Raw genomic sequence first — 24,430 nt, 5'->3', positions numbered from 1 at the left:
GCACTTTAAGATAGGTCAGCAATATTACCCTCCTGTTGTGGAAGCTGAAGGAGGATGACACAGACAACAGCACCTTATGAGTGCATATCAGAGCCGAGATTCAAACCAGCTCCTTCCTGATTCGTAGCTCAGTCTCTTCACCACTGTGCTACACGAGCTTTTGATATGTTGCCTAGGTATTTTACATTACCTCTTCCAAGTACAAACATAGTGCAATGTGGGGAAGAAGAAATACCACTGAAAATTCTACAATAACTGGAAATGTGAGCTACCCAAACCATCATAGAAATCCTATTGATCTAGAATCTAGGTGCTTCCATAACTCACAAATAAAAAACAAACAAACACACCAGCTGATCTTGCCTCAGTGCTGATGTAATGAAAGAGCACCGTGGAATGTACTTTTTCTTTCCAGCTGATTTTCCATTGGCATTTGTTTTCCATTTATTCAATTCCTTAGTGAGACTATTGGGAAGCATCTTCCTGCCGTGACCCAAAGTGACAGACTTTTCTCTCTATAGGTTTAATCAGTGTGTCTTCTGACCCATAACGTATGCTCCCAGAAGACATTTGCAGTCAAAGTATTCAACATTTGTAGACTGACAGTTCATTATCTATTGTTAACCTAGTTGATAGATACATTATCCTTTAGATTTTTTTCAAGACACACATAAAACTTAAATTATTAAGTATGCCTGTATATAATAGAATAAGTTTTGTGTCTAAATACTGTTAAATTTTCACACAAGTCTTAAGTACAAATGAACAATGAACAAGGCCTTTTCTAAGCTTATCCCCCACTGCCCCCCAAAAAACCACTACAAAGTACACAGTACACTTCCAGGCTGACTTCAGACATTGCTTATTAGGAAACACAAGGCTGCTTTTTCATTAACTCCAGTTATTCACTTTGGTGAAATGTGTGTCTACCATTGTGACTATGGAAATATTTCATGGTCACAACATTTCAGGTTGAGTTGTTGGACTACATCTCCCATCTTCCTGTTAGTCAAGGTGACTGAAACTAATTGGAGTTGTAGTCCAATCATATCTCAATGGCACCATATGGTTATTCCTAGTCTTATACAAGGCAGAAGTAAACTCTTGAAAGAAATAGCAAGGGCCAGGTTGGGAACCTTCACCGGTAGCAGAGGATTGCGGGCATTGTGGAGAATAGAGTGATACAGGAGAATTTCAGGGAAGTGAATGTGTCAGAAAGAGGAGAGTGGTTTGAGAAGCAAAATATAGTGTTCTTTTGTAAAAACAGGTTCTCTGCCCTATGTAATTTTTGTAACAATTGATATTACAAATCTCTCAACTATACTATCTGCTGCAGAGCACAATGCAATGTGGAGCTTTAAAGTGCAAGTGTGAAATGAGATTGACTTGCCTCATACACTGGGGGTGGATGTTAAGCTCTTGCTGCGACTGGAGAGAAGATGGGAAAATCCCATTGGACAGTGTATGATCACTGACTGAGCATGTGGATCACTGCCATTATGTGAATGATACGTAGTGACATAACAGGACCCGTATGCTACAAAAATGAAAGGGTAGGGAATTCATATTTATGTAAATAGTAATGTGTCAGCAGTAACTTCCAAGTGCTTTTCCTTAAAAACAAAAACCCAAATCCAACATCTTACAAATGTTATCTGTTGATCTCAGTGACTATCAGATAAAAGAAAATTGTCTAGATCCCTGAAAAGGTCCAACAGTCTCAAATGTGAGGAGATAATTATATTATTGATCCTTAAAGATTATTGTTCTTGTGGGAATGACAATTTTGCAAAGACTGCCCTTGGATCGCAACTGATGAGGTAGAACAAATTCATCTCAACCTACTCATGACAGGGTTTTATTAAATTGCATATTCATCTCTTGTGTGAAATTAAAAGCAGGGGGATTGTGTTACAGAGAGTTACACACATCTTTTCCTAATTTAACATTGTAAGTCTTTGCACGATTAACAGTGTGGCAAGAAGAAAAATAATTGTGTGGGGTTTTTTCCATATGCAATCCCTCATAATAATTCAAAAATCAATATGCACCCTTTGAGAATTACACCCCACTCCTTCTTCATCCTAACAGTAAATTATGCAATTCAGGGTGGCCTTCTCTCATTTCCCTATGAATGGGAGATTGAGGATACCTAGGGGTAAACCAGGCATTATGTGTGTGTGTTTTTAAAGAAAATGTTTAACTATAACCACTGGGACTAGAATCATTGCTACCAATGCCCTAATGTGAATATCAATAAGACACCGGTCCGTGGAGCTCCTTGCTTGATTTGACAGTTTAAAGGATCACTTAGTTAATTAGTTGCCTCTGCATCCTTTAGCTGCTCCCTGCCTTCTGCCTCCTCTTCTCATTTTCCTTTTTTTGACATGCTAGATTACATCATTACTGGTGGTTTCACTTGTTAACCACAACAGAAACTGAGAATATTTTAAGCGTTAATTATCTATGGTTTCTCATAAGACTTGTCTTTCACTCGGGTTCAAAAGGAAAACACCAGCTCCTATGTTTCAAGAGTGTCCTAGCATGTAATGCTACCTAGCCTTCATCTGGATGGTTCTGAAGAGTGTGTTATTGAAAAGAAACATTGAAGCCTTTGTAGACTGTACTAATGGCCTGTGACCTTAACTAAGAATCTGCCTTCTTTTTTCATTCTTGCACATCAATACATTTCCTGATTATTTTCTTCTGTAATGTATACAAACAAGACTTCCTCTTGACAGAAACATCTGTGATATGGTACATTTGCTGCACTGTACAATGTTCGTGCTACTGAAGCCCATCTTTGTAGGGTTTGTTGAAAAGCATTTGAGCTCATCACCATATGCCCTACAACAGCCTAATTGGTTTGTGGTTCAGTATTTTATACAGTGGTACCTTGGCTTACAGATGTTTCAGGTTACAGACGCTTCAGGTTACAGACTCCGCTAACCCAACTCCGCTAACAACACTATTTATGGTTAACAGGTAGATAGCCGTGTTGGTCTGTCGTAGTCAAAACAAAATATAAAAAAATTCTTCCTTAGAAACCAACTAAGTTTGTTATTGGTATGAGCTTTCATGTGCATGCACACTTCTTCAGATACTGTGTATTTATGCACAGTACAAAAGCCATCTGAAGACGAATCATTTGTAATCTAGTATCCTGTGACATTGGGTTTTGTTTGCAATCCCTAAAGGCAGTTCACCTTAAAGACGCTAAGGTCAAACACCAGAAGGATTTAGATACACTAAACAGATTGATAACCCCATTGTATCTCCACAATATTACTGTTTTACTTCAGCAAACTAGCAAATATTAGATGCTTCTGTGGGTATCATGGTTAATCACCACAATTTCCCTTGCCTCTGAGCTATAGCCCTATAACTGTGATCTCAGATTACTAGATGTAATCTAGTTCCTTTGATGAGATTGAACAATTAGTTTTTGATAACATGCCTATTGGTGTGAAAGACTGAAAATTATGTCAGTTGATCTCTACAACATCCATATGGATTAAACAGCTGCCTTAAAATTTTGCTTTAAAAACAACAACATCCATTCACCACATCACCGTATGAAGCATTATTTTAGATTAATATGCTACAGAGCTAGAGTGTTGGCTTTTGTGTGTGTTCAAATCCTTGTTCAGGTTAGTTTTTTTTTCTAATAAGGCTGTTTCCCATATTTGATACCATTGGTCCATGCTTACTCCTGACAGGTCTCTCCATGAAAACAAAGTTCACTACAGCCAATCACAATCAAACAACCACACCCCTAGACTAAACATCTCTCACCACCAAAGGAATACAAGCGAATGGTAAAGAGAACCTGCACAAGCGACGCTGACACAAAACCCCACACATACACTAAGTGGAAAGGAAGCATTGCCACCCCACCCCACCCCCACTCACCATGACCCCCTCCACCTCTTTCCCCTTTTTCTTCCTAATGTAACACAAATGTCTCAACATAGGAAACTGATCTGTAGAAAATGTAACTTGAAAAAAGAGACATTGCACATACTTTTGTAAACCAAGAAATCCTTAATAAATAATATATTTTTAAAAAATCCTTGTTCAGCTATCGTATAAAATTCACTGGGCTTGGAATTGAACAAGTTCCTGTTCTACCTCATAAATGCGTTGTGAAGATAAAATAAGACTACCATATTATAAACTTTGAAGCTACTGAAGAAAGGGTAATGCATATATGCAACGACAAAAAAGCAAATAATGGAAAGTGCAAGTGTGTCAAGAGAGGAATCTTTCTAACAGGCTCAGTTTTGTCCAAAGTAATTTTTGCCACCACAATTTATACTCTAAACCGGGGTAGTCAACCTTTTTATACCTACCGCCCACTAATGCATCTTCCTTGATGGTAAAATTTCCTTACCGCCCACTGGTGCTCGATGGAAGGAGGATTCAGCTTGTGCCGTAGAACCCTCTACTGCCCACCTAGAATCTTGAAACGTCCATTAGTGGGTGGTAGGGACCAGGTTGACAACCCCTGCTCTAAACATTCACAAAGTCTTTGGGAGTCTCTGAATTTTTTTTCTATAGTTTATTTAACTGATCAGACAATCCCTGTACAAGGACTATGGGCCACAAATTAAATGCAGGCCTGGCTCTCACTAGACGTTCTCCATCTAATGCAGGGTTTTCCAGTTTTATTTTGTGCTGCTTCCATCAGGAAAGGGCAGACCAAGTGGACTCTGTATGTGGAATGTGGAAGCTCCCAGACTTGACCTTTGATGGGGAGATAATATAACATTTCCCAGCTGCCCACTCAGGCAATACTGGAATCAAGCTCCTTCAATAGCCTTCAAATGATCCAGAGCGACATGCTGGAAATCTGTGTGGGTGTGCAGCTGTGCAATAAGCAACTGAGGGGGAGGGATGCCACCCCATAAAAACGGATGAGAGGTTTACCAAAGTATGGGCAGCATCTTTGTACCAGTGGGAGGACAAAGACGGCAAGGGGGTGGGGGTGGGCCCAAGATGGCAAAGGCAGGAATCTGCCCAACTATAGCAGTGGCGATTCCCAAGTTGAAAGAAAACACTCGAGAATTCTCTCTGCACAGCTGTGAATTTTGAAGCGGCTTCCCTAGGAAAACCAGGAAAAGCTGCTATGGTTTTGTAGATTTTGCATGAGAGCCAGACAGGAAGGCAAGTTTGTTTGAAGGAAAGGCTACGTACTTGGCTCTTTTCAGGTCTTGAAAGGATGCACCTACAAGCTGCAATCTCCGATAGAGAACAAGCTCCTTTGCACCCAGCCAGTGCTTAAAATTCCCTGCCATTATAGTGTTTTGAGGTGGGGCAGGTAGAGAATCACCACTGTGGCTCCTCTGTCTCCCAGTCAGGCCTACAGTGGGGTGGGATTTTACCTGGGCATATACCTGTTCAGTTCACTGGCTCAAGAATCAGGGTAAGGACTTCCAGCCAAACTTCCTCTCCCATATGATTTCAGGGACACCTGGGAGGGGGAGGATCAAGCAGTTGCTTTGTGACCTTGAATCGGGTGGTCTTGGATGACATTTGAGAAGCCTTACGATGAGAGCATCTATGCCAGCTTACTGCCAGGCAGCTGCTGGATGTGAATGGATTCCTCTTGCCTCAGAAGCTGAGAGAGCCAAAGTATGCCTGCTTTATTTGTTTATTTATAAATTTCTTCCTGCACTTCAGGACCAAGCTATAGATGAGACTCTCATCTTAGAGAGTGCTTTGATAATAAATAAGTTGTCATGATCGCACTGCCAAATATCTCTGTTCGCTGTGGCCTAGCAACTCAAGGCCTGATTCTTTCCAATAGAGGGCAGTGGTGTCATTTTAGCCAGTAATGGGAGCTGACAGACTTATTCCACGCACAACAGGAGTAGCTTGATTTTTGATTTTTGATAACTGGCAGAGTTCATTTAAGCTAAATGGCACAAAGGCAGTTTGCTGGGTGTGGCCATGTTACCAAATGCTGCTTTGTTCTCAACATTTGACATTAGTAAACTAGTCCAAACTCATTGTGTTGCTACAAAATCGAACAAATAATTTCTAGTGTTCCTGTTCAAAATATCAAAGAAACAAAACTTTAATTAATAATTTCTATATCATTTTTAGAATGCAGAGGACTTCAGTGGTATTTCGTCTTATTATTCATCATAAGAGCCCGAATAGCTCATTTATTTCTCACATATTGGGGAAACCAAGGCAAAGGCTTTCCAAGAGCTTACCATTTAATTAACAGATGTGGAGGGATTTGAGTATGTACTGGAACAGCAAAAGCTGCCTCACACAGAATCGAGGTGATGGTCCATCTTGGTCTATTGACCAGCAGCAGCTTTGTGGGGTTTTAGACAGAAGCCTTTTCCAGCACTAACACATTATATTTACTGTACTACTATTTGACCCTTATTAACTGGAGATGGCAGCTTGTACATGCAAAATATGTCCCCTTTGGCTAGCTACAGCCCTTCTCCATTCTGAAGACTGTATCTGTATGATGTCACCAGGAATGCATTATCTTGCATGGCCATACAAGATTTTAACATGCAGTTCTGAGCTAGAATGATCACCACAAAATAATCTCTTTAAAAAATTCCTCTTCGTATCGTGGTATTGTAAAAGCGGTCGCAAGACATGAAAACCAGGGGAGAAAGCTAGTTTTCTAATACTTTTCTAGATATGGCAACTCACAGCTGTGCAATGCTGGTAAGTGTTCTTAGATTCACCATGTGATAAGATCTTTCAATCTTCATACTGTATGTGTTGCATGATGGGAAGGAGTTACAGCCACAGTAGCTGCAAAAGGCATGAAAGCAGTGGATGAGCATAGAGGACAACTAGTGCTGGCAGCAGATATGGAAGCCCTAGGGACAAAGCTATTTAATCACAGAATTGAGGGTGATTCACACTTTGTTTTGTTAATTTTGCACATCTTACCAGAGGGACAGGGTAAATAACCCACAGGAAAATCTGCCCTGCAAATTTGTGGTAGAAAGATCTAATAGTGTTGGCTGGTCCTTGAACAACTAATATTAAAATGGCAGGAACAATGTGCTAAGTACAAAAGAACAAGGCAAAGGAAAGACCTAGAGGCAATGGCTGTTGGGACAAGGGAGGCACTTGGTAGGTGATTTGTGGCTAGGATATAAAATCACAGTCAACAGTGGAGGGCACCAAGGCCATGTCCTGGAACCGGATAAATGGGAATTAGAAATATATTAATAGAGTTTGTTCTTAAGAGACATTTTTCTTTTATTTTGGCACTGGCTCCAAGTATTCATAAGGTAAAAGCTCAGCCTGCACCAAACAACAAAGTCTGTAAGTCTCTAATTATTGAGAGCCAAAAACTTTTCATGGCCATAAGAGCTTTATGATATTGGGAAAGCCCTTATAAATAGCCCTATTGATAGTCGGATACATTCTTCGCATAGTCACTAAAAGGGCTGATTAAGCTGACCCAATTTTTGTACTTTGTTTTTTTCATATAAAATAAAATCTGAACACATACAGAAACAAACACCCCCGATTTCTTTTCTTCTGTAAAGTGCTAATGTTCCAAACAAATACCTCCCTTCCTTTCACCCTCTTTCCTACAATGGTCATCATCATCATCATCATCATAAACTCAGCTTACATAAATTTATTACAAAGGAACAGCTGCTCTCTCTCTTTCCTCTTGCCCTCCTTCCGTATGAGAAAAACGTTGAAAATGAAAGAAAGTTAATTAGGCTATTGGTACGTTAAGCAAAATATTATTTCATTGCACCCAGCCTATAGAAAGACAGTTTGCTTAAACAGTTGCTGATAAGAACACACAACTCAACCCAGGTCAATTTGAGACATTAAAATGTGTCAAAATTCAGAATTGGACTTACACACAAAAAGAAAAGCATCCTCAATTTAGAAAAGGCTCTTTGCTTGATTGTCACACTGACTCCACTTCCCAGCCAAGTGGGCTGATCACACCACATGGATACCACAGGGGTTGTTGAATATTTGTCAACAAGAACATGGGAAGCCAACCCTCTTGATTTATTCTTCCATTTGAGATTCCAGAATATTTTAAAGGTATGTGGTGATATTCTTGTGTAGCTGCGTATTAACAGGGACTGCTTCTGAATTGCATCAGGGACTTGTCCTGTTATTTTGTTTCATTTAACTCGTACTGATGAAATAAACTACTGATTTATTTCACTTGCAGCTGAAGAGCTGTTATCCCGATCTCCCTGATTCTTATATTAGCTTAGCAGATGTTCCAGTTCCTGGTGCACCAAAGAACACACTGTACACATTATATGTACCATGCTGTTGATGTCACAAATGCAGAATGTGGCCAGTGGAGAGTCAGATTCCATTCACTCGCCATAAAGGACAATGGGATGTGCTGGGAGAAGCTTGGGAGACAGAACCTCCAGATACAGGGAAATTTGAGACATGAAACTCAAACCTATCTCCCACTGAGTACAATGTGGTTAACTTCCAAGTAAGCAAGCATAAGATTGCAGCCTGGGAATGTGAAACTCCAAGCAACTTCAGGGAACATTCAGTCTTCCCAAAGTTGTCTCCTGAATCATTTGCCCCAGATATCCTGTGGTCTGTTCAGATTTTCTTTTCACTTCACTCTGTGTAAGGTTCTCCCACGTTCAAACCCTTAGAGAAATACTTTTTCATGTTAACATATGGGCTGACCAAGACAAGGCATTGCAAATCCTCCCAGAGCTTTCAAAAAAACAATGCAGACTGTTTTGGTAAGAAGGGCAAAGGCAACAGAAGTTGTCATTAAGGGTAGACATGTTACAGAAAGAACCTGCCACCATATTTCCTTTTGTTCTTCAGCAGAGTCCTTACACTGTTCTTGATCTTTCTTGTCCACTCCACAGCCATCTGATGAGGAACCTGTCTCTGCTGAGTGAACATACACAGTGGTGTGGGTTGATGGCTGATTTATGCTTTCTTTGGCAATGTTTGTGCTTCACTTGAGAGGCTAACATCACACTTTGATAATCAAAATAATGTTGCTTGGTTTGAGGCAATACAGTTACTGTACATCCACCACACTGTGTCCAGTTGTGGGATAAGAAAAGAATTACTTCCAGAATTACTTCCAGAAAAGAATAACAGGCTTCATCTGTTCACAGGACACTTTTTTGACCCTCAGACTGCACACATACTGTCAATGGGTGAGTTTAGCCAACAATCAATGGATTCTACTGTGAACAAGTGCCTCCTAAGGCTCAGTCCACTGTTACCCATTGAGGCACAGTGGCTAAGAATGTTGTAATAGAACTCAGTTCTGATCTCCACTCAGCTACAAAGCCAGTCACCGCCTCCAAACCTAACCTACTTCACAAGGGACTCCTCCAGTTAGCCTCTTTCTTGAGCATTCATTTTGATTTGCTTGTAGGGAGGTTATATGTCTTGTAGGGAGGTTATATGGTTATCCCACACTTTGTTGTGTATTTCCCATCACTTTCCTAACTGCAAGAAGCCAGGTGGTGGTGTGTTTTTTTTAAGTGAATTTCTTGCACCAGAGTGACAGAGCACTGTAATGCACTTTAGTTGTGCAAACCTCAATTTCCAGTAAGCAACTGAATTCCTCTGCAAAGTATTGAGTGTTTGGAGGTGACCAGAGGTGTTCCAGGGATAAAGGGGAGGGGGACAGTGTATGCTAGCTTGATTACATTGGCAAAAAGTTAGGATCTACATTTTATAAAGGGGGGGGGGACCTTGCAAATCATCACTAGGTAATGATTTCATTTGGTGAATGGGGAATAATTTCACTTAGAATTTACCAGCTGAAGGAAGTAAATATACAGAGGGTTTTTTAAATACACATCATAAAGCAACTATAGCAGTCACATTACCATGGAGTGCACATGCTATATGGTCTTTAGAGGACCTTGAAGTGTGCTCAGCTGATTATATAGCTCCTGTTTAGCATATGCATAAGCACAGAATCATCACATAAATACTATTAATGGGTGCTGTGATAATGTGCAACCATTCTGATGTCAGGTGGAATTTATAAAGAAGTATATTATCGTGAGGTTTGCTGGCAATATTGTACTTTAATGAAAATAAGTTGCAGAATTTGTCCCATTCCTAGTTGCATCAGCTCCTTGAGCTGTTCCATTCTTCATTTTTCTTCCTTTCTTCTTTTTTGCTAAATGCATGCTTGTTCACTACAGACTTCCATTTAGTTGTGACCACGTTCTCTTAAATATTTTAAGGAGTGTTTTATTTAACTTTGCTGAACTGTTTAATGTTGCTTGTAATAGTTCTGTATCAGCAGCAGATTCGTTTTGGTTATGACTTACATTTAAAATGTATTTGTAAACTGCTTAAATATGCTAAGAATTATCCTTAGGGACCACAGTAAAATGCAGTCATGTTTATTTGTAATTGCTACAAAATGGTTTACAGAATTGTTAGTGTCTTTTATTATGCCCTGCTACTGAAGTGCTTGCTTGTTAATTAGAGAAATTTCAGCTGTCATAGGCAGCAATTATAGCTTCTGTATCACTGTCTGTTATGAATAGTCAATGAGAGCTGATTAATATGCATGAGCAGCAGTATATAGTGTGTGCATTGGACTAAAGCAGTAGAGGGAGTGTTGTGTACTGTGAGTGGAGGAGGGAGAGCATTAAGGAAGAAGGCAGAGTTGCTTGCCAGTGATCAGAGCATCACCAACGTAAATCGTTTCAGTTTCATCTGACTCTCTTAGTGTGCCAAAGGGATATCTACATGCATGCTCGCTGACAACAACTTCCCGGGCTCTTGCGGTGAATAAGAAAGACAGTTTTCTTAAACATGGGATGCAGCTTGTGCTCTCTGCAGAAGCAAGAGGAACAGTACAAATTGCTGTATGAAGTTTGCCAGGTAAAGCTGTTTGCTTTGAATTCTAAGGACGTGTATATGTTACTTTAGCCGCATGGCAATTGCTGTTATTTTTATTGTCAGAGCAAGAAGAAGGAATAGGCAAGGGATGTTATTCCATTGTAGCAAGTAAGCTAGTACCTTATTTGACATGGGCTTTGGGATTTATTTATTTTTTATGGTGATGTGCCTTATGACACAAGTGCAGAGGTTTAAATATTCGTTGAAATGCACCATATATGTAATAAACAGGCATCTATAGCTACAAGGCAGAAGACCCTGAGACCCTGTCCCCAGCATGAGTTAATGAAAACATCTCAGCCAGGGTCAGATCTTGGTCATGCTCTCTTTGAACAAGTTTGGAAGGACACAAGTGATGATTGATGTGGCGGAGGGGTTGGTCTCTGTTTACCAATAGTTCTATGGTGCTTCTTTCTGGAGAACAAATACACTAACTTATTCACCACAGACAGCGAACCACTACCTCTACCAATACTTTGACTCGAGTTTAATTCCTGTAGATTCTGTGTTTCTGTCAGTTGTAAAAATTCATTTTGCTACCCAGGGGAGATCCCATCTAAAATTCTTTCTTTATCTATATACAATATTTTCTCTTTCCCAACTTCTCTGGCTACAAAGCACAGTGAGAATAAACGAACACTTGAAAAATCATTCTGTTCTATATAGTCCATGCCATTTTTTAAATATTTGTTTGGGCTCCAGCCATTTGCCTCTTCAGTTGATTCTGAAAGATCATCTCATCCCAAAGTACAGGTTTGTAAAGAAATACTATAATAGTAGCTCCAGTAAAGTTAGACATAGTGTCAAAAGGAAATGCAGAATTTGACAAGACAAAACTTGTTTTACCTTCTCTTTACCAATAAATAAATAAATCTGAAAAAGTGGTCGTCTTTATGCTATATATGTTATTTGACTCTAGAAGGGAGATCTAAACAATAATTTTAAAATAACTATCTGTGAACATACAAACTGCATGTGAGGTGATTCCGTCTTTACAAAGTACTTTAAGGAAATGAAAAACAGAGCACCTAGCAACAATTATTGCTAAATGCAAAAAGTGTTTTGTTTTTACATTTGCCAGCAGAGGGTGTTGCAAATCACAGAGAAAGGTGAGGTAGTCTTTGTTGTGGAACTACTCATGTCACTCACAACACAGTAAGTAAAATGGGCCTTGTGTTCTGTACTAGCAGGAACACAGTTAAATTTTAAGCACCATTATATATATATATGTCTCTGACACCTCCCAGAGAACACAATGGCTAAGTAGAAAACTTTGTAACTACAAACAGAAAGGCATGCTCACTGCCGTGACTATTTTATATCAGCTCCCTTGATAAACAGTTTTACTATGTATTAGGAGAGCAAATGTTTTAGAAAGCAAGGGAGCAAGACTTCTTGGGCATCATCACCACAAACTTATTATCAACATTGTTCTTGCAAATTTTATCCTAAGACTTAGATACTCTGTCATAAGAGTTAACCCGTAACACTTCCTTGTTTTTTATTATATAAAGATCTTGAATACTATTAGGCTTTAGTCCTATGACCACTTAAGGAAGGATTTGTGATTACAGTTAATTTGCATTGCAGATAGGAACTTTGCAAAATGTTTGTAAAGTATTGGTGGGGAGAAGGTCTTCATAAAAAAATTGATAGCAGTAATGGACCTCAGTGCTGGAAATAATTAGACATGGGTTTACTGAGGGCCAATTGGATTATTAGAAGAGTTGTAAGGGGGGGGGGCTAATGTACATTAAATCTCAATTACTTCCATTTTCAGTGTACAAAGTATCAACATAGCAATCTCGATTTCAGAGAAAGAAATCCTGCTTATATTTTGATTAGGAGATGCTATGCAAATCATTAATTTCAAAGTGAAAAATCATATCTAAGAAATGGGCAGTTGTTTTTTGCATAAGGTGTGTGCATCCATATCTTGACACACACATTTTCCCGTTCATTGAATTTTGCCCCTTATTTTAGGTCATGAGCAGCCTGATCCATGACCTAGTTAAATGGAAGTACTTGAACTTCAGCCAGTTTACAGCTTGAACCCCAAGCCAGCTAAGCTGGAATAGTAGGATTTAGCCAATGGTCAGCTCGGTCCTATTGATCAGCTTTACTGGCACAAACAGCAGTTTTGAGCAGCGAGAGCTGAAGCGATGTACTGCACTACCGCATTTGCCCAGCCTCCCTTTGCTATTAGAGATCAGCAGCAGAGGGCTGCTCTACTGCTCCTGATTCCAAGGCTGTTTCTCAGTCTTTGGCATGGTAACAGAGGGCTCACCCCATGGCCCAGCCAATCCATGCATGAAACAGCTGTGCTGGAAAAGGAAGAATGCTGATACAGCAACATTAATGGCCATTGCTTTGGCAGTGCTTGGGATCACACTGGCACTGTACTTTCTCGCATGCACGGTTGATCTTTATGGTTTGCTTCTGCTCTACTAACACAGCAGGCTTGGGCTTTGTTGATGTTGTTGTTAAGCTGAATATTATCAGTGGTTTAGAGACTGGTGCATGTTAGAAGGGCTGTTGTGCCAACTTCACTTATTTTTGCATGTGCTGGGGGTGAGCAAATATTAAATGGGAATCCTGCGTATAATAGATACAACCACTGGGTATTGGTTACCAGATGTTCAGGAGGTATTATTACTGGGCCATATTCCAGACAGTGCAGAATATGAAGATCATAGATGTTGATTCAACATATGCTTGAAGCAGCATAGAGTAATGTTGCTCAATTACAGAAGCACCTTAATGTGCCACAGTGAAGAGCTGGTTCAGTAAGTTGCGGGATATAATGATAATGGCGGGGGGGGGATGACAAGTTGTGTAAAACTGAGAGATGACAATAATCACATAATTGTATTTCCAACTATCATATGTCATACTGTATTTTCTTCTTATTGTATTTGTATTAAAGAACCTGAAAATACAAAACAAATGTAAAAGGCTTGCATAGCACATTGTTAAATTCTCACAATGTGAATAAATGAGACATGCTTTCACACACACCTGCAGCAGGATGAGAGCTGATTCCACTTGATGCAGTCCTGTGTAGCTACTGGATGCAAGTGCATATGAGACCCAAGGCCATGTGTCTGCCAGGCATCAAGTGCTAGACCCTATCCACATAGTTTCAATATTCAGATCAATACAGTGGTACCTCTGGTTATGAACTTAATTTGTTCCTGAGGTCCGTTCTTAACCTGAAACCATTCTTAACTGAGGAACCACTTTAGCTAACGGGGCCTCCCACTGCCACTGCATGACTTCTGTTCTCATTCTGAGGTAAAGTTCTTAACCTGAGGTACTAATTCCAGGTTAGTGGAGTCTGTAACCCAAAGTGTTTGTAACCTGAGGTGTTTGTAAGCCGAAGTACCACTGTATTCAGATGTATACCATGATCACATAGGATCACAGCACAAAAAGAGTCACCTGGAAGTCAAAAGTGATCATGCCTGCCAAATCTCTTCTGGGAAAGTGTTGGGCAATTGACACCACATGGCTGACTTACAGTTGAGCCCAGTCAGGCCTCTGTAGCACAAGGGACAACTAACAGCACCCTTCCAGATTATCTCAGTGAACAAGCTAGCATGTAAGCACTCAGAAGGTCCTTTGGCCTAATCCAGCAGATTTCTCTTATGTTCTTCCCCAGACAGACTCTTTACAGAATTTTGCAAAAGTTTAGCAATTTTGCATCACTGTTGGCAAGCCGGAGACTTAATACTAGCTGCTGAGGATGAGTCTCAAGCTTACAAAATAGTTATATTTTAAGGTTTTGATTAGGTTTGCAAATTAGCAGCACCAAAGGTTATTCCAGATTCTACAAAGTCCTGCTCAGCAATAATCTTTAAATGTCATTCTGTTTGTTTGTTTGTTTGTTTGTTTGTTAATATCATTGTCATTCCTCCAAGGAGGGAAGGGCAGCTGTGAGCTACATGGCTGAGACCTTCCTGGCTGAATAGGGTTTTTCAGGTAGCTAAACAAGATGTGCATAAGTTCCATGATCATGAATTAAGTTCCTTCTGTCTCCATATAATAACTCTCATTTCTCATTCTCAGTTTTTGAATTGTAAAAATCATATATGGTGCTACGTCAGGACTGTCATTCGTTCTGTCATTCAAGCCATTTTCAAGACTGTAGCCCTCTCAATACAGCTCATGTCAGTGCCATTAAAAACAAACATAAAACATATTCAAAGCAGTTTTAAATATGCCCAATAGAATAAAATTCAGTAAATGTTGACAAGGACTCGACAGCAGCATATACGACAAAAACTTACTTTGAAAAGTCAAGGGGATGAAACTTTCTTAAAGACCAGGACTGAAGGAGCCAATCATACAATTATTAGAGATGCACTCTCTGCACTGAGAATATAGCAGAAGGAAAGGAAAGATAAATTCTGCATTTTTAGAGCAATACTATCTCTCTGTATGTTTATCTATCCACCTCTGTATTGTAATTGGATGAATCATGAGCTGTTCCTATGCGTTTTTGACTTACAGTGAAAAAACTCCAGTAGAAGAAATGGGGGAAATGTTACTTGAATGAATTGGCATGCTCACAAATAACACATGCTCTGGTTGCCAAAGGTTTATAGTCCAGGCTTCCTCAACCTCGGCCCTCCAGATGTTTTTGGCCTACAACTCCCATGATCCCTAGCTAGCAGGACTAGTGGTCAGGGATTTGTAGTCTCAAAACATCTGGAGGGCCAAGGTTGAGGAAGCCTGGTTTATGCAGATCAACAGGGATAGGAATTTACTCTTCTCACCCCAATCCCTATGTTAAGTTTGTGTTAAAATGGTAACATCCGATACCAGTTTTTGCCAGAAAGCGCTTTTCTGCTCCTCTTTGGTCCATGCTTAAACTTGAGTACTGGTAGCAAATAACTTCTACACCTGTGCAAGTTTGATAATCAAGCTTGGGTGGAAGGAGTTACCAGTTGAACAAACTGAGGAGAGCAATGGATGCCAGTGGCCTGAAGACATAGGCATAAATGTATGTAGATTGGGCATAAATGTTGAATAATTTGAATATAGGATAGAGCACACTTTTCAAAAGTTTGGCATATTTGCTTCATTGACACTAGATAAGTGATGGACAACCTGTGGCCCTCCAACTGTTGTTTGGACTCCAATTTCCATGAACACCACTCAGCATGGTTCACAGTCAGGGAAAATGGAAGTTAATAGTCTAGCAACATCTGCAGGACCACATTTCCCCATCCCTGCACTAATGCACTAAAGGTAAAGGACCCCTGACTGTTAAGTCCAGTCGCAGACGACTCTGGGGTTGCGCTGCTCATCTCGCTTTACAGGCCGAGGGAGCCGACGTTTGTCTGCAGACAGTTTTTCCGGGTCATGTGGCCACCATGGCTAAGCCACTTCTGGCGCAACGGAACACCAAAACCAGAGCAGCACACGGAAACACCGTTTACCTTCCCAGCGGAGTGGTACCTATTTATCTACTTGCACTTTTTGGTGTGCTTTCGAACTGCTAGGTTGGCAGGAGCTGGAACCGAGCAACAGGAGCTCACCCCATCGCGGGGATTCGAACAGCCTACCTTCTGATCGGCAAGCCCTAGTGGCTCAGTGGTTTAGACCACAGTGCCACCCGCGTCCCTTGCACTAATGCACTAGCCATGCATTTATTTTATTTTATTTTTTAGGCCGTAGAGCAGCATCCATTTGAGAGTAACCCCATCAAACCCAGTGGGGCTTACTTCTGAGTAGAGCAGCATAGGATTGAGGATTCTTATTTGAAGTGGCCATGGAGAAAATTGAGGAAGGGAGGTCTGTATTCTGGACCAGTTAATCCAGAACACTTTTGTCTCTGATTCCACCAGCATACAGTAATACTTTCCAAGGGAATGCAGCCCTTGACAGTGTAAAACAAAGATGGTTCTTCCTTACCTTATATGAATACTTCAGCTGGGAAGTCTGAAGGGAGGGAGGTTCTGATTTTAAAGTGACATAGCATATACCCTTCATTGCATACATACATTTGCGTAATCCGAAGACTTTTGTCCTGGGCTGGGTTTTCTGCTGCTTAATTAGTTCAGCATTCTCGTTGATAGACTGGAGACCTGTAATCTGCTGGAAAATGGCCTTTAATGATTGTGGCGCCTGTCCATGGCTCAGAATCCCCCTTTCTTAATTAGACCATTTACTAGAAACTGGCAATTGAAATTTTCCTCTTCATTTGATGATGAATAATGCAACACCATTGGATTCTCTATAGAAAATACAGTTTCTTCATGGTAGAAGGGTTTTTTTGTTTTAAAAAAAACAAGTCATGGTTTGAAAGTTTTGTTTCTTTTTTTATTAAAAAAAAGCCTACTTGATATGAGCGATGCACTAAAATAGCTTCAGGTACCTTTTTGCATTTCAGCCTTCAAAATATTAATATAGTAATTCACCCAAACATGTAAAATTTGGAGTAGGGGGTGCCTTTGGAGTATTTTTCTCTCCTTAAAATGATAAATGATTGGGTGAACAGGTTTGTAATGGTTTACATATATACATCTGTTCAACGCTATGAAGCAGGTGGCAAGAATTCGCAGGGGAGGAAGCACTAGGGACATTTGCTCTGAGCTTTACTGTCACATGTCAAATACTGGAAGGGAAAACAGGCATATGGAGCAGAGGGAAAAGTGCAGGTTTAATAAATGGGCTGTGTTATGTTCATTAATAATGAAAGGGAAGGTCATGACTCATTTTCAGGGGCACCAAAAGAGCCCTAAAATTGTGTATATTGGAATTGAGACAACTGAATAGTGGTGCAATAAGTGTTAATAAAGCATCCATTCACATTTTTCTGACTTGGTTATGGGGTCTGAATCTAATTGCCGGGGCAGGTGGGAAGACTCATTGCTAAAAGGCAAATATGCGTATGAGGAGCCACCAGAACATATTGTTCCGCAAAGAACTTTTTTTAAAAAAACAGCCTATTTTACCTAATACAGAAAAACAACTAGGACATAAGAATGTAGCAAAGAGGCCGGCCGAATTTGGGGGGCTGAGCTATCTGATAATGCATAACTGTGAGGGAAACTTGGTTCTTGGCCATTGAAAAAGTCAATGAGCCTAGTCCGTAACACACTGTATAATGGTACAGTTGATTCCATGCCCTCTGCCCCAGACATGCCCCATTTAACTCCAGAGTATCAGTTCAGCAATACTTTGGCTTAGCCCAACTTTTAACAAAATTGCGCGTATATCCACCTGTTCACCAACCCAGTAATTCAAATGCCAGGTTCTAAACCGGAGATGAGAAAGTATGAGTACAAGGAACATGCGCTATGCTGAATAGAAAGTGGATGGAAACTATTTCCTTCCTTGCCCTGATGTAACCAGACCTGTTGCTCCAAATACCTGCATAATTGCATATTGTTCTCCCATTTAGCCCAGCCTCCACTTCCATCCAGTTTTATTCTGTTTCTTCCATGCCAAACTTTAGATAGTAAAGCCCTTGGAGCAGGGACCTGTCCTCTTGTACTCTGCAAAGTGTGGGTGGCACTGTATAGATGATGATGATGAAACAGCTGGCGGTGATGATACGTGCCAGCTGTTAATATGTGTGGCGGTTGTTTTTAATAAGTCTGAAGAGTCTCAAGAGAACAAGCCTCTTAAATGGATCCTTGAACTACTGCTGCAATTCTGCTCCCCCCTCTCCAGGTCCAGTCCAAAAGGCACAATATAAAAAGTAGAGCCATGGCATGTGTTTAGGTGCACCGTAAGCCTGGTTTTCTGATGGATGCAGTAATAGCACAAGCAGGTCAAACAATGGTTCAAGCCACCAGTCTTGTCCTCTCTTGCATCAGCCTCCAAGAAACACAGGAGCATGACTCCTAGCAGGTCAGACTATTTGTCCATGTATTTGGCAGCAGCTCTCCAAAATCTCACGCAGAAATGTTTGCCTTTCCCATCGCCTGCATGTGACCCTCTTAGCAGGAGATGTCGTGGATTGAATCTGAGACCTTCTGTTTGCAAAGTCTGTGCTCTTCTCCTTAGATGTGATTCCTCCCCAAAGCCTATGATCTCCTGTTGTAGCTAGATATACTGTATTTAACAAAGCTCCTCTCAGACACCATAAGCTTTGCAGCCTCATCAGGAACCTGGCTGTAGAGTGCTGCCTTGACATTCTGAAACTGGAGGGGGCAACCAAGGAAAGTGACTCTTCCCTGAAGCCTCGAAACAGCACTTGGCTTTCTGATAATGAACATCTGACAGTTTGCTTGTGGGACCAGGGAGAATCTGCTATTATTTTATGGATCTTCAATCTTAGTGTTTTATCATAGATGGTAGACTTCTTTAGATGTTCTGTCTTACCAGCACTGTTGCAGTAGCTTCTGTCAGTGTTCCCATGCTTTTGATGTTCCGTCTAAAAATTCCACTACTGTGACACCTATGAATGAATGTTTTCATCAGCAACCATGCAAGCAACACACCTCCCAATGGTTGAGACCTGCTGCCTGCATTGTCAGAGGCAGAATTCTGCAACTGCTGCAGCTACACTGATAAAGAGGGCATGCTAGGAGTCACAATTACCATTCCTATCCCATCACCCAGTCTAGATTACTCTTAAGCCTATTGGATTCTTCTCATTCATCATGGCTACCCTGAAACAAGGCTCTCAGTGTGTTACCTCACAATTTCCATTATTGTCCCCTGGGCTCTGCTTGACTGTTCCCTTGGGTGCTTCTAATGAAAATCAGGTTTTAACTCAGTATCAGTAACTTTTGGTTCAAAGCAAATATATTAAAATCTATCTTTTTGGTTTAGGCCAGTCCCACTATATATATATATATATATATATATATATATATATATATATATTTGAACTGTTACTTTCTATATGCCAGAGACGCACCAAAATAAATCAGTCATGCAAGGTTCATTCTAATTAACCTGTCTCAGTGTCGTTTTCTTTAGGGCTGAGGTTTCCCACTCAGAATTTTTTCCTTGGAGAGCTAAATATTTCAGAGAGGACAAGTGGATTTTGTTTTATTCAAACAAGAATTTTCTTTTTAGTCTTTTTCTTTATACCATCAATAGCTTACGAGAGAAAAGGGAAGTGCACACACTTCAAAACAGTCTGTTTCTAAATAATACAGTTCTGCATCTATAAAAAAAAAAGAAACTGTCCTTTCTAGTGAAATAAAAGAAGGATTAGATGAAGCTGTAAAAAGAATTAACCTGTACTTTGAACCTCTTTTCTCTAGACTCTGACGGAGAAGAAGAGATTTAGAAAATAGGTTTTTTTGCTGTTGCATTTGCCATAAAATTGTACTGCTCCCCCTCCCTAAAATGCAGACTTCTTAAAAGCTGGCTAAATAAGTGTATCAGACCATAAAGTGTGGTCTAAATGAGACACAGACATCTGTAGTCTGTCAGAATGGCAAATTTTGTAGTACAAATCCCAAGGATTGGCATGCTTTTCTGTAAAGGAAAACTTCTTATTCTTTATTAAGCACAAATGTTTTCCTTAGACACATTTGTCAGTGGCATAATGGACAGTGCAGACATAATAGATGATGCAAAAAAAAAAAAAAGTTTGCTGTTCATGAAGTCAGTAGAAAGCCTGCCTTGTCTGACAGGCAGTTCAGTACAGTATATGAATTTATTTCAAAACATGAAGATTACTGTAAGTGGTCTTTCTCTGAGTATCTCTTTCTTTCTAATCAAGTCTGAGAAGGTAGCATCTCAAGACATGTCCTGAAAAGCAGATTCACAAGTGCAGGGGTGGCTTCCATTTTCACTTCCTGTTGCCATGTCCCAAAATCGGAACCCCTCCCCCATGAGAGTTCAAATATTTGTTCTCCTTACATTATAAATACGTCAGCATCCGGTAGAAAACACATGTCTACTTTGTGTTGCATGCTTTTATCACAAAACCTGATCCACACATAGATTTCTCTTCAGGTGTTAGGGCAATCTGGAAATCGAGCAGGTGAGGGGTGTTTCTCTTCCCCAAATTGGAAGGTGACAATCTAAAGCAGGCAGCCTCCTTGTACTCATTGAGACACTCTGAGTTGTGGAATTTGCGCAGTTGGTTGTGTTAGCCTCTCTGTTTCTGAGGTCCAGACACCTTTAAGAACCCGAATATACTTTTTAGCTCCCATGCAAAAGGCCTCTTGTGGTGGGTTTTCAGCATCTCAGGTATAACTTTTGGTTCTGCTTATTTGGTGGGTGTTTCATATTCTGTGTGGAGTTTTCTGTGCCAACACCTTCTGCCTTTAGGACTTTCAGGTACTGGACTGGAAACTCTCCACATTGTTAGGAAGGATCCGTTTGGCAGAACCCTTTGGACATTTGGACATGAATGTGGAGTAGTCACCACTTGGAAGCAAGCAGCCTCTTTACCAGCCCTAGGAACAAGGCTCAGGGAAGCTTACTAACACAGCTCCTCCCACTGCCTTACATAGAGTTAACCTGCTGACCATTTCTCTTGTTGTGAACCTTTATTTCCTTTTGCCCTTAAAAAACAAAAGAGCCCCCCCCCCCCTTCACCAAATCCACATGATTGATGTGACTGTTTCAGATGTCCTTAGCATTCTCTTGCTTGGAAGATTTTCCATTTGGATTTGTGCCTGGGCCTCCCACTTTTCACGTTATGGTGCCATCTATTCTTGATTAGGAACATACATCATGTGTTGCCTTAATGCTCTGTTGTATCATTCTATTTCTCTCCCATGACTTCCGAGTGTCCATGTCCATTGTGTACAGATGGATCACGCTGTCCCTTTTGCATCCTTTGCTACTCTGTTTGCATGATAAGCTGACCAACTCATCTCAGAGCCAGATCCACTAAAATTCATTCTCTGCAATACCCTTTTCAGATTGAGCTCATAGTTTAAACACTTGACCATAGCATGCCAAAATTCTTCACTGCTCAAACTCAGAAATTCCTGTTATTTATAGCACCTTGTACATTGCTACGTATTTTGCTATATATATTTTAATCATGCTGATACAACATCGACTATGCAACACCTGCATGTTGTTTGTGAAATTCTTTAAAGAAGTTGAGAATTCTTTAAAGTAACATATTCTGACATCAGTATCATACCCCTTAAAAAAAACCAGATGGGCCACAAATAAAGGTGAAGGCTGCTATGATATAAAAGAGGAGTCATAGATAGCGTGTAGAGCCAGTGTGGTATGATGGTTAAAGTGTTGGACTATGAGTAGGGTTCGAATCCATACTCAGCCATGAAGCTCAGAGAGTGACCTTGGACCAGTCACCATCTCTTAGCCTAACCTAACTCATGGGGTTGTTGTGAGGATGAGGGGGGGGGGAGAACCATGTATATGACCCTGAGCTCCTTGAAAGATAAAAGTGGTATATAAATGTATTAAATGAATACATATAAATGAAACTGTTAAGTAGCTGCACTGTAAGCCTGGTTTTGCAATGGAATTAATATGTGAGCATACCAGCAAATTGAGTGTTCTTTGCAAATTGTGTGTTCAGACTTGTTGTTCCTTGGTCTCTTTATAGCAGGTCAGACTATTTATCCTTCTAGGTTTGTATTACCTAATCTGACTGGCAGTGATTCTCCAGAATTTAATCCTTTGCCTTTTCCATCACCAGCTACAATATCATTTTAAGTGGTGTCTGAACCTGGAACCTTCTAAGCCATGGGTGGGAAACTAAGGCCCAGGGGCCAGATCCAGCCCAGTCACCTTCTAAATCCGGCCCACGGACGGTCCGGGAATCAGCGTGTTTTACATGAGTAGAATGTGTCCTTTTATTTAAAATGTACCTCTGGGTTACTTGTGGAGCCTGTCTGGTGTTCTTACATGAGTAGAATGTGTGCTTTTATTTTAAATGCATCTCTGGGTTATTTGTGGGGCATAGGAATTCGTTCTTTTCCCCCCTCCAAAATATAGTCCGGCCCCCAACAAGGTCTGAGGGGCAGTGGACCGGCCCCTTCCTGAAAAAGTTTGCTGACCCATGTTCTAAGCATTCAAAACATGTGATCTACCACTTAGTTATAGCAAACATATTGGTACATTTTCAGTTTTATCTTCTTTGTAAACTGCTTTGAGCTTTTTTCTACACTCAAGCGGTATATAAATTTTATTTTAAAAAAATTATGGGTCAGTTGTCACTCATACAAGAAAACATGTTGTGTCCCCAGGTTTAGCTCTCTGTGGTTCCGCACTGACAAAAGTAAAGTATTGCACTTGGAGAGAATTTTGTAGTGGGGACTGACAGGGGGCATTGACATTCATCCCCACTGTTAGGAATCCCAGAGCTGGAGAAGCAGAACATTTCTCTGTGCAGAGGGTAGAGATACACTGTGCATGTGCACACATGTGCATGAGTAGAATATGCCTTCTTGCACACAAACACTGCCCATCATAATGAGTGAGCCCAAGAACTTCAAAAATAGCTTCTTTAAATCACGTAGTAGATCACCCCATATACAGGGTGCCAGTTGACAGAAGTTACTCTATAAATCATATAAGTGACTGGTTTCTTATTAAAATATTCCTCTTCCAAAGAATTATTGGGCTGGATGTGCTTTGCCATTGATCTTCTTCACACACTATGAGATCGTTATAATTGGATTCCCGGGGCAAGATAGACATCTTGCTGGAATACCTCATTCTTCATTAACAATGTTCAAAGTTGTCTCGCTAGTAGGATATGGGATGAGGTGTCAACCATTCTGACACTAATATAAATCTAAACAACTCCCAGGAAAGCAGTAGTGTTATGTTGGATTCACATGGCTGATCTTCTTCCATATCCTGGTGACTTTTCCAGTCACCCCAGATAGCCCCATGTGAAAGATCTAATATGCAATCAGCATACCAAACATCAAGCATGCTCTTCTCATGGGTAAGAACTTTTCATAACACCAAGTTCCCATTTATATCTCACTAAGGGGTGAGTGGAAAGTAGCTAGATGAATTTACAGTTCAGGCCTCAAGCAAATCATGGCTACCATGAGTGCAAAAGTGGTTGTGCACTCATCTCTGGGCACTTTGAGCTTTAGCAGGCAAATGGCTGGAATTGTAGGTTTGCAAGGCCTGCCAGAAACCAGTTCTGTTGCTCCACACTCACACTAGTTCTTCCATCCAAGTACTAACCAGGCCCAACCTGGTCAGGCAGGACTGGGTGCTTTCAGGGTACTGTGGCTATAGGAAAAACACACACGTTCTGCCTGTAGTACTATTTACCCCAGCTCCAGGGGTTTTTGTGGATTTCAGTCTACGAATTAAGAGCAAGAGCAGAGTCCAAGCTTCAGAAATTTCAGTCTTCGGACATTAGAATGATCTAGGTGATCATAACATTTGAGCAGCCATTCAGAGAAACAATAACAATCTGTCATCAGTTCCTTCCTCCCAGCATGACTCTTATGAGTCAGGGGTTATTTTAACGAACTCATCATACTGGAGAACATGCTCTGTTGCTAATCCAAGGTAAAATGATGACAAGACCTCTTGACAGTTGTGAGACATAAAAGCCAGCCCCCCGGCTCCCATCCATTATTGTCAATACAGCCTTTTCAGTAACACT

General features: G+C 40.5%; 1 protein-coding gene across 3 annotated transcripts in view; it reads left to right on the top strand.

The window, feature by feature from the left end:
• The window catches only part of PDZRN3 (PDZ domain containing ring finger 3), a 171,122-nt gene that overhangs the window by 116,206 nt on the left and 30,486 nt on the right, over positions 1–24,430 (top strand). The window contains exon 1 of one of the 3 annotated variants that reach the window (XM_083424779.1): positions 10,597–10,872. The exons of the other annotated variants lie outside the window; for them this stretch is intronic. Within the exon in view, the coding sequence (XP_083280905.1) occupies positions 10,804–10,872 (69 nt within the window). The 5' untranslated portion in view covers positions 10,597–10,803. Of the gene's footprint in view, positions 1–10,596; positions 10,873–24,430 lie in introns of those variants that run through there. 3 annotated transcript variants of the gene reach the window in all.

This window comes from Podarcis tiliguerta (genome assembly GCF_965153285.1).
Source record: "Podarcis tiliguerta genome assembly, chromosome: 2".
Lineage (NCBI taxonomy): Eukaryota > Metazoa > Chordata > Lepidosauria > Squamata > Lacertidae > Podarcis > Podarcis tiliguerta.
The sequence above is the reverse complement of the archived record's forward strand: the minus strand, read 5'-3'. Positions and strand labels throughout refer to the sequence as shown.